Raw genomic sequence first — 17,139 nt, 5'->3', positions numbered from 1 at the left:
AACAGCCATGACTGTGTTGGGATTAACTCAGTTATTGAATACGAGAAATATTTACCGTTAATTATTTAGGAGAAACACATTGTATTATTAGTTTAGGGAGGAAAATGTATACAGCTGGATCTTTTAATTTTCATGTTGTTACATTCCTGTAAATTGGGATACACGCACATTTTTTAAGAGCCCTGCTTCCATGGAGAAGAACAGAGCTGGTGGAGAATAAAGGACCCTTTGTTACTTGGGGAGGGAGGTACCCAACAGTTCATGCATGTGGGCTATAAGGAGTGCCAGCTTCCCCTGAGCCAAAGCATTTATTCAGGACAATTAAAATATATGAGCAATTAACATTTTCAGCTATGCCATTCTTAGTAATTTCTTCATTATAACGTATATCGAATTTTACAATATCACCCATTCATTAAAAATATCTTATATACTCTACTTAAAAAATACAACTAGCTAGACAGTTGTGTACACTAATAAAAAGATGGCTTTCTCTTTCAAATTAGCCAGTATAACTCTAGTAGATGTTTTGGGCCTGGAATATTTTTAGGTAAGACATTGACACCACAGGAGTAACCAAACCGATACTTTAATAACTCCAAAGCTTGTGGAGATGCATTAGAATTAGCACAATTTTTGGTCATGTGCCATTTCTGGGTCAGAAATCCAGGGACAAAACTGCCATCAGGAAGGTGAAAGGCTTTAAAGTTCATCACAATATAATTGAGAAGTGTTGTTGTTGTTTTTCTTTTTTAAAGTGTGTTACACCCAGGCTTCCAGCAACAGAAAGCTACGTCTCCAACAGTATTCAGACATTATAAACATTTCACCAAACATTCATAATTGCTTGATAAAATCAGTATTGATCTTTGAGATGGAAACTCCCCTAAATGAAAGAAAGCATCAGTCATCTTTGTCAGGCGAGACAAGAAAGCAGTAGTAGATGCAAACAGTGTCATATGCCTGTGCCCCTCCCAAACACTCATCGGTGTGCAGTGCAGGACTGTTTTGTGACTCATTCTGTGTAGCTATTTACCAAAGATAATTAAACCTGCTCAAGCAAGGTGTGGGAACCAGAAGCAGGAAAGTTGATGAACGTTTCATTATAGCATTTAAATTCTATGCAAAAAGTCTCTCTTACTGACTCATGGGGTGGTAAACAATGATAGATTTCACTGATAACTGTTTTACTGATACTATTGTATCATTCTAATATATGGAGGAAATCACTGTCTGGTAAGTTCCTTGGAAAATTAATCTGTAGTAAAATCCTGTACAGCATATCTGTATAAAGATATGTTTCATTGATCATCGCTGTAAGAAATTTGCCAGTGCAGTCATTTGCAAGTTAGCACAAATAATGGATCTAACAATTTCCTTAACAGCAGGAAAAAAATTACACTGCAATACTATCCTTCAGCAACCGGCAATAACTCAGGCTTTTGGGGGGGGGGGGGGGGAATCCTGGCATGGGTTCTTTCAAACCACCCAGTTTTCTGTCCTTGGCTCCACTTTTGTCACAAGTCCTTTCCCCATGACACGGAAATCCTCCAAGATGGCCTCCACGTTTGGGACACTTTGAGCCAGCTCTCCATGCACCTCCACCCGGCGGGCACTCATCTGCGAGGTCTGTAAGAAACCGTCAAAAATTCTGATGATGTGCTTTGCTTCAGATGCCTCATCTGCACAGAAAGCCGAGAAATAATGACGACCTACTTACAGCTCCGATGTGCTCAAAGCAAAACACTGGCACTGGTTTGTAATATGATGGTAAAATATATAGTTTGCTAAATATTAGACAAAATACCCTTACACTTGCAATGATGCCTTTATTGAGAAAGTATGCAGCTGAATCACCATTAAGACTATACATTAAATACTTCTTTGAAAAGTAATGCTAAGTCAGGCTTTAAAACAATAACAGAGGTCACCGATTTACTGAATACAACCTATTCAGCTCAGAGGTGAAGTACCAGTCAACGAAAGAGAGTAAACTTGTAACAATCATCCAGTGAAAACTCTGGGGAACCCACCTTGAAAGGCTGCGATGCGAAGGCTTGCGGTTTCCACAGCACTGCGATAACTGTACCGCCGTAGGGATCACAGAAAAACAGTGCCAGGTGACCAAATGCATCCTGGGAGAAGGAAAAAACAATCAAAGCACTGCAACCCAAGGCAACAATGCCAACTAGCACAAGATTGAAATGACAGCCCATAAATGAGTCATCTGTCATCTATTTCAATAAAGTGCACAGCAGCTTAAAGTCGTCTCTATGTCTTTAGGCCAAATACACCAATTCCGTATTACCTGTACAAACATTACTCTATTCATGCCCAAACCACAGCCAGTGTCAGTGATCTTAAGGAACATTATAGTTTGAAGAGTTACGTGTGCCATTTTCTCATATTTACCGATTACTTTAGACTGGGAAATCAACGTATTTAAACAAATCACTGCATATGGATACAAACATTGCATAAGAATACCAAATCCGAGGAAGCAATATCAATTCAGAATTACAATTAAACCATCAAAGTAAAATGATATACTTACCCTAAGCTGAGTCACGTACTGTGTGACTGGGTTAAAGTCGATAACAGGGAGTGCCCCACCAGCACTGGGCACTGCACCTGGCACGGTGCCCCGACTGAAAGTGGCGTGGGGGACGTCCACTGCCTGGTCCAGAAGGGGAACATGCTTGGGACTGAGATGAATGAGAACGTCGTACACATCCAGAGGGGGACGCAGAGCCACCTTCAGGGACAGAGAACATAGTGAACGATGTGGGTAAGAATTATTATTATTAGGAGCTTAAGTTTGAACTGGAACTTGTCTGTTCTTGTACAGGTTCCTTACTGTTCCTGGACTATAAGCAAATTAATCAGAGTGTCTGAGCATTCAGTTCCCGCTATTACTTCTTTACAGTACTATTTAATTTGCATTGCTTCAACTCTCCATTTTACCCCAATTGGCCAATAGCCACACTTTCTGTAACCGTTAAACAACCGTTTGAAACTATGTATATTCACATAATAATTGCCATAATTATCCATCAAAAGCACCTGCTGCTACAAAAAAAAAGTAAACCTGAAACCATTAAGGAAACCACTGGCATGAGTTTAAGGGCAGGCCAACCAACAAAAGACTTTCAGACACACGATGATACTGCGTAGGATCAAGCTGGCAAAATTACTGGAGCTCTGGATGAGAAAACTGGTTTGTACACTGGCGTACAATCGGGATTCCAGCACTTTCGTTTTCTTGCACTCACCCGACCGTCTTGCCCCTGACTGCAGTCCTTCAGCTGCGTCTCAAGGATCCTTAAGCTCTCCGCAGCCACTACTGTAAGGCGCTGCAGCATCTGTAAGGGACACCAGAAATGGCTCCTGACACGGACTTCATTTTACCCCAAATCTGTCTAAAGGCCAATACAGATTCGCTGACACCCACAGCCTGACCCTAACACACAAAACGTTGGCCAAATAGGCATTCTGAAGCACTGAGCTTTGGCCCAATGGGTCTCGAAACAGGACTAACCTCAATTTAGACACATAGGATAAAAATGAATAGACATGAGGATTTTTTTTTTAGTTTAACAGGTATCATTTCCAGTTATACATGTACAGTCAAGATCAAAAGACTATAAAAGGTCTATATATTCGGTATAAAGGAACACAGGGTTTGTTACAAAGCTGGGGTGGAGAACCTGATCCATGGAGAGTCAGAGTGGGTACCGGTTTTTGGAATGACCTCTCAATCAGGCAATAACACTAAGTCCACAGGACTGGAGTTGAGAACCACTGCTTTATTACTGACACACTGAGAGGTCATCGCAAAAACCCACATCCACAGTGGCCCCCCATTGGTCAGGTTCTCCACCCTAGTTAGAGAGGTACTGAAGTATAGGCCGTGTCCAAACCCCTGGCCAGCATAGTAACCGTATCACTGCTGGGGCCTTGTGGAAGGCCCTTAACCATGAAGGATACATAAAGAACGACTCAAACTATTCAATGAAATAAAAACTATTCAAAATATTTCATTGCACATACAGGTAAGTAAAACCATGGTCGAGAGGTCAGATTAACATTACCAATCTAAGACGTTAGTAAGCTGGAATAAGCACAGGAATGTCCCTTTATGTTTAAAAAATTCTCTATGAAGTGTTTCTCAGGTAAATGGTTAATTTGTAGTACTCATAATATTTTGGATGCACAGATCTATACAGGTTAAACATTTTAAAAATATGTCATCAATATATTTTGACATCGTTTTTGTAGTGACGGCATAACTGGCATCACTAGAATTATAAACGAATCATGTCTTCCTTTGCGATGAATTGAATTCAGCTACATGCATAGTAAATGGCACGATGAATACCGCACTCGGCAGATGACAACTAACCGGCACAGAAGGGCCCTCCTTGGTCCAAAGGGAAAGCTTCTTGTCTTTGGGTGTGGCGATGAACATGACAGGAAGTGTTTCCCGGGAAGCAATAAAATCGTTCTTTATCTCAGCATAATCGGATACTGAAGAGGGAAGAAAATCTGCTTAGTATTGGGTGCGTGGCATGGAAGAAAATACCAAATCTGGACAAAAGCAAGCAAAAAAAAAAAAAAAAAAACATAAAAGATGACATTGTAAGCTAGTGTGCCGGCCCAAATTTTTAAAATCAACATGTTATTAGGAAATATACACAGTATACGTACACAGTAAAACACAACCAAGTTTAATAGTCAAGATTAATGATGCACCTATGGTCTTCGTCAAAATACATGAAATAAATCACCTGTGAGTTGACTGTTAAGGTTGACCACAAGGGGACAGGTTTTCCAGTCGAAGGAGGAGAGCAAATGGAGGAACCGGAGAAAGCCGACCAGGGGGGAGCTGGAACAGATGGGGCAGTCAGCATTGAAGTGCTCTAATGGGCAAGAGTATCAGACACGAAACTCCTGATAACCCAAGTCGATTGGGAACGTGATCCGCGGAGGGAGAGGGAGTATTACCCTGGAGCAGTATAAGGGGCAGGCTGCAAGAAGAGCGACGCGACAAGCAGGTCGGCGGCATCCTCGCTGACCTCACCACTGAAAAGCTGGGCAGCCAACCAGCGTTTGGCCAGTCGACACGTCACCCCAAAGGCCGGGTGCTGCTGCTGAAGCCTGAACCACAAACATAGGGACAGGAAAAGATTAAGGGTTGGCGACTCCGTGCTAATGCTCTTGTTTTTAATACAGCAGGACATCGAGGTGGTTCAGCTAAACCGTGTAATTGTGTATAAAGAGGACTGTACCCATGCAGCGTGCTGGTGAGGTAGGGCCGATGTACGGTCTCTAGTTCCAGAGCTTGGGCCTCATCATTGTCACGGTAACAGAGCATCCCATCTGGGCCTATGGTCTGCCTCAAGATCTGAGGCTCTCTGTGGTAAGCCACTTGAATACGGAACACATATCCATCCTGGATACAAGACAACACACAACAAAAAGATTTCATCACACCGTGTCAGGAACAGCATGAGTAATGACAGTTCATGAAAACGTTGTGACGTAAAAGCAGCATGAAGCAATTTGAAACTAGGGCAAGTGCGTGGATGTGAGCACCTTGTAAACATCTAGATGCGTAGGAGTGGGACTGCATGTGAAACCATGACACTTGCGTAACTGCTCCCCAAGGCGGACGTGGAAGGCTGCTTTGATGTGTCGGATGGCCAGCTTTTCAAGAGGCCATTTCCCGCTACCCTCCATGTGACAGATGACTAAAATGTGATAAAAATGGAAGGAATGTGGGAGATAATTGTTATTTTAATGACATACAGGACCAGTGGATTGAAGAAGACAGAGACATTCACACCCATGTCTGCCTACATCCACTGTCATTTCACGGAAGCATATGGTTAATAGTGAGGCCTACCTTCAGCCCAGCAAATGGTGAGGGATGAAAGGACAGGCAAAGTTGTTTTGGGAGGGCATGTTTTACCTTTCAATGGTGGGATGTAGACAGGACAGGGCTTGTCCTCCAGGGGCAAAAGGGCACCAGTCACTTTTTCTCGACCAAAAAATGAGTACTTGAGTTTATGAGGAACCGGGGGAAACACCTAAATCAAACAGAGGCGGGTGACTACCTGCGATATTGGACAACTTAAGAGGGTAACGGTGAGCCCCAACCGCAATGGCATGTACCTGTGTGTATCTCAAGGCCGGATGGGCAGCCTGCACAGAGGTGATGGACAGCGGCAGACCCTCCAGCTGCCACAGCTTGCGGCTGAGGTCATCATAGGACTGAACTATCCTGAGACTTTCCTCATCCCCAGTGCTATCAATCTGTGCCACCTAGACAAAAAGGACGATATCTAGCCAAGCCAACTGCTTTGACGAAACAACAATCCTATACACAGATGCATATGACCGACTTTCTTCATAATACACAACAGCATACTTACCTTACATTCAATTCTGACGACATCATCAAGGAACCCGCCTCGATATCGCAGACAAGACTCTGGAATATCAGCATGACTGGTGGACAGATAAGTGTACACATTATTGAATTAAAAATGCAAGGCCTGACCTACCTCACATGATCCAACTGAACCTGACTTGCGCAAAATATGTGGTTAATTTTCTACTACAGGTAGTTCTTGACTTTACGAGCGATTTCGTTACAGCAGGAAACCGGGAGGTATTTTCCCATAGAAATGTTGCAAAATGATGAATTTGGTTCCAGCCCAAAATGTTTTCTTAAATTTTTGCCAAATAAACAAAGGAAACAAACGTATTATTGTAATTAACATTTAATCAAAAATATATACACATTTAAACAAAAAAATCCTTGGAGAAAAACAAAAAACACTTCTTTCCTAAAACTGTACCATTCATAGTCAGTTTTGGTCACTGGGGTGTTTCACTACATGTATCCCATTCAGAGCTGGTGGAGATCGCTTACAAACCGTACGTGAAATGAACCTAGACTATTAACGGGATCAGGCTGGGTCGTGAAACAAAGTGGTACAAATCGGGCCCCATCGTAAAATATTCTGTAAAGTGTAATGCTGCGCATGTGCTGGCACGCAGGAATAATTCCCACAGCAGGGTTGTCTGAAAACTTTGTCGGGCCACGGACATTTTTTTTTAAATTATGGAAAACGTAATTTTATTTTTGACCCAGAAAATTCTCATAAATATATAAACTCGGAAAATCGGGAGCTGGGAAAGCGAGAACTACCTGTACTGGAAATCCAATATGTTGACTAATCCGACTGACTAACAAACGTAAAATACAAACAGTAGCAACATGACTCAGTGATATATAATAAATCAAAGAGGAGGAATACTAACAGCTGTAGCAGGTGTGTGATAATCTCACGAGGCACCAGCCTCTTCTGGCAGGCAGAGGAGCCTCCCCACAGCACTGCTTCAGTGATGGCTCCATCCTGGAATCGCCGGAGCTCTGCACGAGGACCCCACAGCTGCCTGAACTCCACTGCCTGAAAACACACACACAGCTAAGAGAGGGACACACATACAGAGCTGGGAGCACAGAGATTGACAACATCTAACTTCAGGCTTTTACATGTACAAAAACCCTGTATTAAGCATAACTCATAAAAAAATGCCACATCTCAAACTGGGCAAGGTACTGTAACAAAAAGCAAGAAAGCATATCAAACTAAATTTTGACAATTGAATCTAGCAGAATCACTCCATTTGAACTGAACAAAATGCCCAATTTGGTTTCTGGGGCTGAGTAATTCTTTTTTTCTTTATATATATATATATATATATAACACTGTTTATTTTTTAATAAAATACCTATGTATGGGTACTACGTCTATACAAAACATTGACTTGTTACTTGGACCCCTTAATGAGATAAGCACCCCAAACTTTTTCGTTTTTAATCTCATATTTGAGTGTCAAAAAAGCTTTTTGATTTGATTCGATCCCAAGATGCATCATGATGCATTGCATCCTCAATGTTCTATATTAATGCTCATGGAACCTTATTTTTAATCAATGAATACAAGCAGTTAAATAAATTTAGATTAGGATTAGGTTCTGTCACTGCACTATTGCAGAATGGTCCATGTCCGCATCTTGATGCATCTTAGAAATGATTAATTTCATCACCCCTAGGTAAAGGCTAATTTTTTCCTTAATTTGTTAGAAAGTACTATTTACCTACCGTCAAATGGAAAAAAAAAAAGTTTTGTTATTCAAAGGCAGGTAGGAGATACAAGACTTTGAACTTACAAGAAAAAAAATCACAAACTGCAAATTAATCTCACTCTCTTTTAATCTGCTTTTTAAATTATAGAAATAGCTTAAAGTCTACCCGAAGCGTACCTAAGGTGTGCCCTGAAGCATGAAGTGTTTTGGGGGACTTTCCAGAGAGTCTCTCCTGTCTCGAAGGAAGAAATTCAGGCATAGCACTGGTCACGTTTGCAAATCTTGTCAAGCTGGCAGAGCTTACACCAGATCTTTACTCCTACTGACATGTACAAATACTGCTCTGATCACACTCTACATTCTTGTGCTTTTCTAAGAGTTAAGACGACAGAAAACACTCTCCGGCACAGATTCCAAATGGCACAACCTGCCCCTGAAACTTGGTTCTTACATTGCTTTGTTCACATCAGTACAAGCGTCATACAGGCCAAGCAGAGTTCACTCCCATCCAAAGCCAGAATTTTCCAGCTTACCAAAGATAATGAATCTGTGGATCACAGACCACACTTTGTACTCGCCCGAAGTTGACAGATTATGTTTGCTGTAGGTATAATTCCCATTCCTGCTACAAACAGCTATATTCACACCTCAGTTTCTGCTGTTGCAACGGTTAAAGCGGATGTCCCAGGCACATTAAAGGACAACCCCTTTCAGAGCCCCCTTAGCTGAATCAATGTGGATTTGTTACAGAATTCAGAATCTCAACTGATCCAGTAAGGATCTGAGGTGTTTCCTGAAGTCTTCTTGATGCTAAGTCGTTCATAAGTTCTACCTTAAGTTGTCTCAACGCTCCGATGCGTTTCCCAAAATGTTCTAAGTTAAGCATATCCTCCACAATATATTAGTTTGTAAGGTTGGCCTGAGCCTCTCTTAGCTGTCTTGCATCGCTGTTGTCAGCTCATAATGCTAGTGGGCCCCCACTGTTCAGATCTCACACCTCTGAAATGAATAATATGCTGTTAAGCAATATGTACTCTAACAATTCAACAGCTGACTGGGGTGCGATGTATATTGATCGCGACATTGCAATGGACACACATGAAGCATTTCTGAAGTGTTGCATTTATAAAGAATGCCAGTTTTTCTCATGCAAGCAGTATAATCGATTCTCAGGCCATTGATGTTCCGGTGCCTAGTAAAGTCAAACTTAAGAAGCTCTCCCTTAAGCAACCTCTTAAGGGATCCTCTTGGAAACGCAAATAGAAAAGTAAACAACCTTCGTAAGATTTACCTTACAAAAGTCTTCGTAAGATGCCAAGAGTCACTGTTAACAGGAAACGCACCCCTGGTTGCTTATGGTGTTTTTCCACTGAACCAGACCATATGCAAGCGAAACTGTGAAAGGACGATTTTCCACAGTAAATTTTGCAAGCTGTACCCAACCCGTACCTGAGCTGACATAGCCTTGCTTACAAGAAAGGATGAAAGTGTGACTAAACCGAGCTATTTGTGTCACCACTCACTGATTGGTTGAAATGCATAGACAGGAAAGAACTGGAATTATTGATTTTATCACACATCACAATGTACTGACACACTGATGATAACTTGGAACTTGAACATTTCCAACCTCCTACTTGGAAAAAGTATTATAGAATGGTTGAATGGGATGGATTCAAAATGCAAATTTATGCAAGCTAATGCTAATTCTGCTAGCATTTAATGTTAACATAACACGGTAATTCTCTTCGGTTTTATGTCACTGTTGCTCTCCAAAGCCAGCAACACCTTTACAGAGCCAACTCCTCTGCAGTGGAAAATCAAAGCAAGCTGGAACTGCACTCTACTGTGTCTTCATGGTATGGGTCGGTGATGGCCTAGATCCTGTAGGCCAGTGGAAGAGCGCCATTAGCGGTCGCTGTACAGTACCTCTCCTGACAAGCCTTTTCATGGTACCTTCCAAGCCATAACATGGGCGCTTTCCATGGGAAGTAGCAAAACATGCTATCATGCTTTTATCCCAAAGTCCTGTTCATGATGACATTAAGTATGAAGTTTCTCCTGCTTTTATATTGCGTTGCTAAGCCATATGAAAAACAACCCCTTTTTGGTAAACAGGGGATGATCTGACTTTAGCTTATCAGCAAGGATTTTCTGTAAAACACAGAATGTGGTGGTAGTGTGATGAATGAAATCACTGATAGAGCAGAAACTCTAGGTCTCGATTTCTGCTTGTCTTTTTCATGTATATATAAATAAACAGTAGTACACATACATATGTATTTCATTATTAAAAAATTGACTTGTTACTCTTTGAGCTTTCCAATGAGTCATGGGGCCATTTTTGTGAAATAAAAATTATTAAAATGGAATCCAGCTATTAAGAACACAGTCAGAAGCATATTTTTTTGCTACCTGCAGAGTACAAACAGAGCTATATCTGTTTCATCAATTCAAAAATATTTTTTCTGGAAATCTGTTGAATTAAAATGGAACAACCCAGTATATAATTACATAAATAAATAGACATTTTAATGTAAAGGCTGACTAGATACATCACCTAAAGAAATGTTCATTGTGAGATTCTAGCACAGTCAATGGCATGATTGGATGGCAATTAGGGGATCAAACACTGAGGGAATTAACATAAGGGCGACACATGCAAACAGGAGATTATCAGGACTACCTCAGGGCTGTCTGCTGGGGGACCTCGCTCCAGCACAGAGGCGGACAACTCAGGGTTCAGCAAGAGAGCAAAGGATAATGCCCCCATGTCCTTGTGCTTTGGGGGTTCAGTGACCACTGACCACTAGAAGAGTTTAAAAAAACAAAAAAAAAAAACGTAAGTGTGACACGTCATACGTGCCATGAATAATAGATAAACAGACTTCATAGTAAAATCGCTAAGCTGTAAATTAATGTAAAATCTATCTTGACACTGATATTTGCATACAAACTGAGTTTTTGTAGCCTCACCTCTGGTTCAGGACACAAGGCATGGGTCAAAAGATGGACCCTTTTTCCTAGACCGTGTTGCAGGAGGGACAGTATAACGGGAAGCACGGTCAGCACGTAGTCCCCACTGCGGTCCATGAGCTCCCCAAGGAGTTTGAGCTTTTTACAGGAGGACTGCAGTTTCACTAGCTCACACAACCTGAAGGAAAAAGCCAATGAAAAGGACTTACAAAATCAATCCATCCATCCATTTTCTAGTTGCTTAATTTTGTTCAGGGTCATAGGAGGGCCTCAGGGGTATCCCAGGGAGCATAAGGCACAAAGAGGGCAATTTAGAGATTCCAGTTAGCCTGTGTGTCTTTAGGACGTAAACTCCAAACACAAAGCAGAGGTGGGAGCTGAGTTAATAGTGTTACCCCCGGCCCACCAAAAGAGGGAAGGGAGGGGGTGGAGGGGGAGATACAGCAAGTGATGCTCCACCAAGACTCAAGGTTAAAGCCAACAGCAAGTATTCGTTACAGTAGGGCTTATAATACATGGATAGCTGTGACTGTTTTGATTCATTTTACTTGCTTAACCTTGTCTTACAACTTAAGCCCATAAATAATTGCAACTGTTGCCTTTTGCAGCCAGTTTTACTTTTGCATTAATGAAATAATGGGTGTTAACAGCCTGATTGATGCTCAAAAAAGTACTTTGACACTGTAATCTAGCGAGTCATGAATAATGGCTCAGAACAAATCCATCCCCTGGGGAAAAAAACAGCAGTAGCTAAAAATGGCTAAACATCTAGCCAATCTATGCAGAACAAATGATGAGGGCAAGCTTAGCATATGGACTCTTATTAGCATATGGAGCGTAGGAATGCCACTCACTGAAAGACATGATCATATGTCCTAAGAAAGGGTTTAGGGGTCATCAGCAAGGACTGGAAGCCGTCTAGTGTGGGGTCATCCCAAAACTGCAGGGAGAGCGCAGCCTCATGCTGAACCTGGGAGCACAGCATGAGCCAAAATTCATCAATAACAGAAAAATCAGCATATGTTTTAAATAAGCATTTTCTAACCCAAACCTTGGGGACCCCTCAGATTGGCCACGCTTTTGCCACAGGTCCCTGAAGACCAGATTGGGAAACACTGTTTTTATAACTTCAACAAAAACTTTACTACTCTTCTTCTTCTTCTTCTTCTTCTTCTTCTTCTTCTTCTTCTTCTTCTACTACTACTACTACTACAAATCATCATCATCTTTACATATTTCACAGATCATGCTAAAAATACCGTTAAGAATTCTGAATTAATCGCTTAACATGGACTTAACATCTGCATGGGTTCGAATCCCATGACCATGGCTCTCGGATTCCAAGCTTTCTTCACTTGTATGGTGCTATGGACAGAAGCCTTGGCTAAATGTAAAATGCAAACGTCACATCTGCCACTGGGACTCACTCACCTGCTTGTAGGTGTTGGCTGTCATGTCGGCGCATAAATTGAGGTGTCCTGATGGATCCACAAAGACTACTTGGAAAGAGTCGTGGAATTCAGAGAGTGTGGGCTGGATAGACAGGAAGAGGAAAAGGAAAGATTAGGAAAGAACCACACCAAATATTAATGGCCAAACATCCAAGTCAATCATATTGATTTAACCTCACCGCTGTTGAGTCAGCGTCTTTCGCTAAAGTGATTCCATTCTTTGTTAAGTCGGTGGTAGCTGTGGTTAAAGAAGGAATGTGGAAGAGCGCTCACAGAATGTCAATACAGCTCTGAAATAAATGCACTGGCTTAGCGTGATGTCAACATATGCACCCTCAGATGAGATGCTTACCTAAAAAGTGAAGAGAGTTTCTGAGAAGTTGGTATGCAGTCATGGTGTTGCCGACTCTGTGTGTGGAAAGCAGGTAGGCCACCAACATGGAGCCCACGAACCCACACAAGGAGCCAACTCCCTGAAAACAAACAGGAAGAGTGAGCTCAGAAGATGGGAACATAACATACCAACATCTCATATGAACACAAGTACCAAGCAAAATGAACCAAACCTGGTCCAGCTCTCTCTGTCTCAGCCACACTTTCAGCAGGGCTGCAGCATCAGTGAAAGCAGCACACTTGGCAGAAACAGCCGATAAAAACTGCAGATGTGCCTTTGGAAGGAGGTCGCCCAGCACAGAGCTGTTGTAGTGAGGAGTAGGTGGGTCCTTGGTATCTATCATTGTAAAAAAAGGTTTACTTAGAAAGCAAAATCAGCTATCATTGCCAGTCAATATGTCTGTGACATTTGCCAAAAATGTTTTCATACTGAGTGAAACCTCTTGCACAGCTCTCACCTGCTTTGGGGGCTTCCAGGCCTGTGTACCAGTACGTTCGAACATTGTTCCTTAGGGGGTGAAAGCGACTAGGCTTGAAGAATCCCGGTGAAGGGCAAACGTGGAGCCTCAGCGTTAAGGAGTTTGAGTCTGCCCCTGCAAGGTAAACATGTGAAATGACACACCATACTTTGCTTGTTCTGCCTTGCACAGAATTTTATGCTCACAGTAACCTAGCAACCTTAGTAGTAGGTGGTATGGTATTCAGGTCTGATTTCTATGTTTAAATAAGGACAACCTAAGTTCATTCTTCTTTTCCCTCTGCAGTCCATTCTACAGCAGCTCCCTTCTGTTACGTTAATACCTGGAGGTGTTACTAGCAATAGCGGCCGAAGACGATTTCCATGCAGACAGGAGTAACGCAACGGTCCAATGTCAGGAGAGGACAGGAGGTGCTGTGCCAGCCCAGCCAGATAAAGTGCTCTCTTCCTAGGGTACCTCTGATTCAAGGCATCTTTAGGTTGTAGCACAGACTGAGGGGAAGAATGAAAACTTCAGACAACAAATGCACATCTATGAAATTACGAGTCAATTAATTCTGAAGATTATCCGCGCAAAGTTACTTTGTATGCAAAAAAGTAAGTATGAATAAGTAATGCTTACAGGAGGCATGATGACAGCAAGATCCACAGACACCTTTGGTTTAATGCAGGTCCCCAATGGATAGCTGCCCACCACGGAGACAGAAGCAGGGGGCTCCATGTGGAACTTGCCCTTGGCAGCTTTTGGGAAAAGCAAGAAAGGAACTTTGACTTCTGAAGACAGCCATGACAGGTCATTCAGCTAGAGAGACAAAAACAGAGGGAGAAAAAGCAAAATGTTACAACATACAGTGCAAAAGTCTTAGGCAGTTAAAGCAAATGTTTAAAGCTATTTGTCTGAGTAGTATACAAAAATTAAGAGTAACACAACAAGAAGACTTTTGCACAGTACTGCATGTGACACAACACAGTTAAAGTGGATTTCTGCAACGTAGCTTACCATAATCATGATGTTCATGTTACATGAACCAAAGACCACTGCCAGTAGACACTGAGATACACCCCTCCCACATCTAGCTGCAATACTAACCTCCATTTGAGGAGACCGTGGCACAGTCTGGAGCAACTTGGTGACTTTCTGTATGAAGGAATCCACCATGCACTTCCTCTGTTCACTTAATACAACTTCCTTCAACAGCTCTTCCATCTTTCAACATAGAAACAGAAAACAAAAATACAACAAGCAGGTTACACAGTGTGTCACTAATGTAGAACCTTGTCCTAAGGATCCACAGCCTTGTTGTTATGTTACCTGGAACAGGCTCCAGGTTAACCATGACTATGTATTGGAGAAACAGTATGGAAGATTGCTGCATGGACTTCTGTACTAAGTGCCCAAATAATATCAACTATCAAGAATAATCAGCAATTAGGTTCTCTATTGTGTAATTTATTAGGCCAATTCAACTAACACAGCTGGGATGCTACAGTGACAGAAAGGCACGGACATCACGTTCCCTGACCTGCATCTTAAGCAGATTGCAATGGAACAGGCTCTCTGCCTCGCGCAGCTGGTTCAACTCATCTGCATCTGGGGGTTTATACAGCTCCTTCCGAGAGAGCTTAACAGGACGCAGAACTCCATCCTCCACTGTCTCTTCCTTGCTTTTCTTTAGCTCCATGGTGCCATCTTTTTCTTTGTGAAAAGGCTTAGATTTCCCAATCTAAGAAGATAGAAAGTCATCAGAAAAAGAAAATCTAGAAGTCTGTCTCTAAACGGCAACTTTAAATATAGAATTATTAGTAATGTAAGGACAAGCATCTCTACACAAAAATGGTAATAAGGCATTTCTATATATTTCATTACGTAAATAACGAATAACTGTATTTCGCATTTAAAGGCACCCTGAAACAACTGCAATTAAATATGTTTTCACAACATTTTGCCAAAATATCATCGCTTTCTAAACCGAACCCTAAGCAGGGTACTTTTCCAGAAACCCGGTTGTTAGACCGGACTACAACACAAATATTTTGTATTAAGTCATATTTCCCAGTTTTCTGAACTGTGATACCTCATTCTCCGTATCGGAAGCTGATAATTCGTCTGTTTTTCTCTTCATGATTATTAAGCAGAGATCGTAAAAGAACACACGTTTCAGTTAATGTAAAGGTAAAGCAGAACTGCTAGGCAAGGTACTTCTCACATGTGCGTCCCGGAAAAACGTGTGTGAGGACTTCGAACAGTTTGATTGGTCGAGAGGATCACAACGACGCATTCTAATTGGCCAGTTGTGTATCCTGCATAACAAAATACGGCAGCAGTTCACGACATGTCGTACTAAGTGGCAAACCTGGCAACTAGCAGGCATATACGTAGGAGAACGCCTACTGTTTTATTGAAAGTGTTTAGGATTTTGGTTAGCTGTGTTGGTTAAATTAACACTTTATTCACATATTAACTGTTTAATTTCTACGGAACTTCCATTGTTTTCGGAAAGAATTTAATTTAGATGTAAATTGAAGTTGCGAATAAATCAAATAAACAGAACTGAGCAGCGGCTCAGTTGATTTTGTGGCCTCACCCGCGTGGTTGTGACTTCCAGCCATCTGCATATTTTGTAGGTTTTCCTGTTCTTTGAAAATCCACTTCTAGGTTGTGTTCCCTGCTCCATGATAAAACCTGACGCTTGATGCTGCACTTTTAATCACCTTATTTTAACTGAGTATTCCTATATAGCCGTGGCGGCGCTTGGCTCTAGCGTTTAGGACTTGTGATGGGAAGGTACACATTGAAATTCCGTGGCCAGCAGAGTAATGCCACTGTTAGACCCTTGAGCAAAACCCTTAACTGCATTTGTTCCACGGACACTGTCTGATCCTGCTTTCCCACTTAATTTTGGACAGATCTGCCCCCTAATAAATTGATATTGAAGAATGCTATAATGGTGTATCACCTGTATGAGTGTCCCTTGTCTAGTATCTACTTACGTGTAAACTTATATTATTGTACAAATCTTTTGGATGAACTTTTATATCATCTGATATTTCATTTATATTTATTTAATTATAAGCTGCTTTTATCCAAAGTGACACCCATTTGAGAAAACAGGGTAAGTCAGTTCTTGGAACAATTGAGCTTAAGGGTCATGCTCAAGGGCCCAATTACTTTACTAACCACTGGATTTGAACCAGTGACCTTCCACTCATGGACACAGCAACCTAACCTGCTGAGCCACACACTGTCCCCACCTATTTTAACAATAGACAGCTTCTAAAATCAATTATACAAATATTTAACCTTTCACTGACTCACCTCAACAGTAATAAAGTGCTTCGAGTTGCTGGACAAGAGTCACATCTACTTCATGCTGGCCAGTGCACTGGACCTAGTACAATTTGCATACTGCTGAAATATATCCATTGTTGATACATTGACTCTCATTCTGCACAGTGCTCTTGGACACTTGGACAACAGGAAAGAGAACTATGTGCGGTTCCTGTTCATTGATTATAGCTCTGCATTTAACAGTATAGTCTCTATCAAGGTTGTCAGTAAGCTCAAGGATGTGGGGCAGCACCCTATATAAGGGGGTTCTGGACTTTCAGACAGGAAGGCTTTAGGTTGCCCGAGTTGGTGTACACTCTTCATTAAGCCACACCCCCAACACAGGATCTCCC

At 41.7% G+C, this 17,139-nt stretch overlaps 1 protein-coding gene across 1 annotated transcript; it reads right to left on the bottom strand.

Moving 5' to 3' along the window:
* Window positions 1-573: 573 nt before the first annotated feature.
* Window positions 574-15,681, bottom strand: nol6 (nucleolar protein 6 (RNA-associated)). The gene is made up of 26 exons (XM_023818346.2): window positions 15,534-15,681; window positions 14,982-15,182; window positions 14,549-14,665; window positions 14,081-14,260; window positions 13,782-13,950; window positions 13,439-13,573; window positions 13,154-13,317; window positions 12,940-13,060; window positions 12,767-12,825; window positions 12,568-12,669; window positions 11,991-12,106; window positions 11,137-11,314; window positions 10,847-10,969; window positions 7,330-7,478; window positions 6,435-6,510; window positions 6,175-6,324; window positions 5,972-6,089; window positions 5,596-5,750; window positions 5,289-5,452; window positions 5,005-5,157; window positions 4,788-4,885; window positions 4,403-4,527; window positions 3,273-3,362; window positions 2,555-2,755; window positions 2,034-2,135; window positions 574-1,629 (listed from the first exon to the last, which is right to left on the bottom strand). The coding sequence occupies exons 1-26, from the start codon at window positions 15,579-15,581 to the stop codon at window positions 1,480-1,482; spliced, it is 3,444 nt and encodes a 1,147-aa protein (XP_023674114.1). The 5' UTR covers window positions 15,582-15,681; the 3' UTR covers window positions 574-1,479.
* Window positions 15,682-17,139: the final 1,458 nt, after the last annotated feature.

The sequence above is a fragment of the Paramormyrops kingsleyae genome, chromosome 2 (assembly GCF_048594095.1).
Source record: "Paramormyrops kingsleyae isolate MSU_618 chromosome 2, PKINGS_0.4, whole genome shotgun sequence".
In the NCBI taxonomy this organism is placed as follows: Eukaryota; Metazoa; Chordata; class Actinopteri; order Osteoglossiformes; family Mormyridae; genus Paramormyrops; species Paramormyrops kingsleyae.
This window is presented reverse-complemented; position numbering and strand designations above follow the sequence as displayed.

What these genes read in the sequence shown, in the direction of transcription:
- nol6 (XM_023818346.2), bottom strand. Translation starts at nt 15,581, where the DNA reads ATGAAGAGAAAAACAGACGAATTATCAGCTTCCGATACGGAGAATGAG. An exon ending in ATTGCTAGTAACACCTCCAG is followed by an intron (nt 13,574 to 13,781) that starts GTATTAACGTAA and finishes TTTACCTTGCAG; the next exon opens with GGGCAGACTCAAACTCCTTA. An exon ending in GACAGAGAGAGCTGGACCAG is followed by an intron (nt 13,061 to 13,153) that starts GTTTGGTTCATT and finishes GTTTGTTTTCAG; the next exon opens with GGAGTTGGCTCCTTGTGTGG.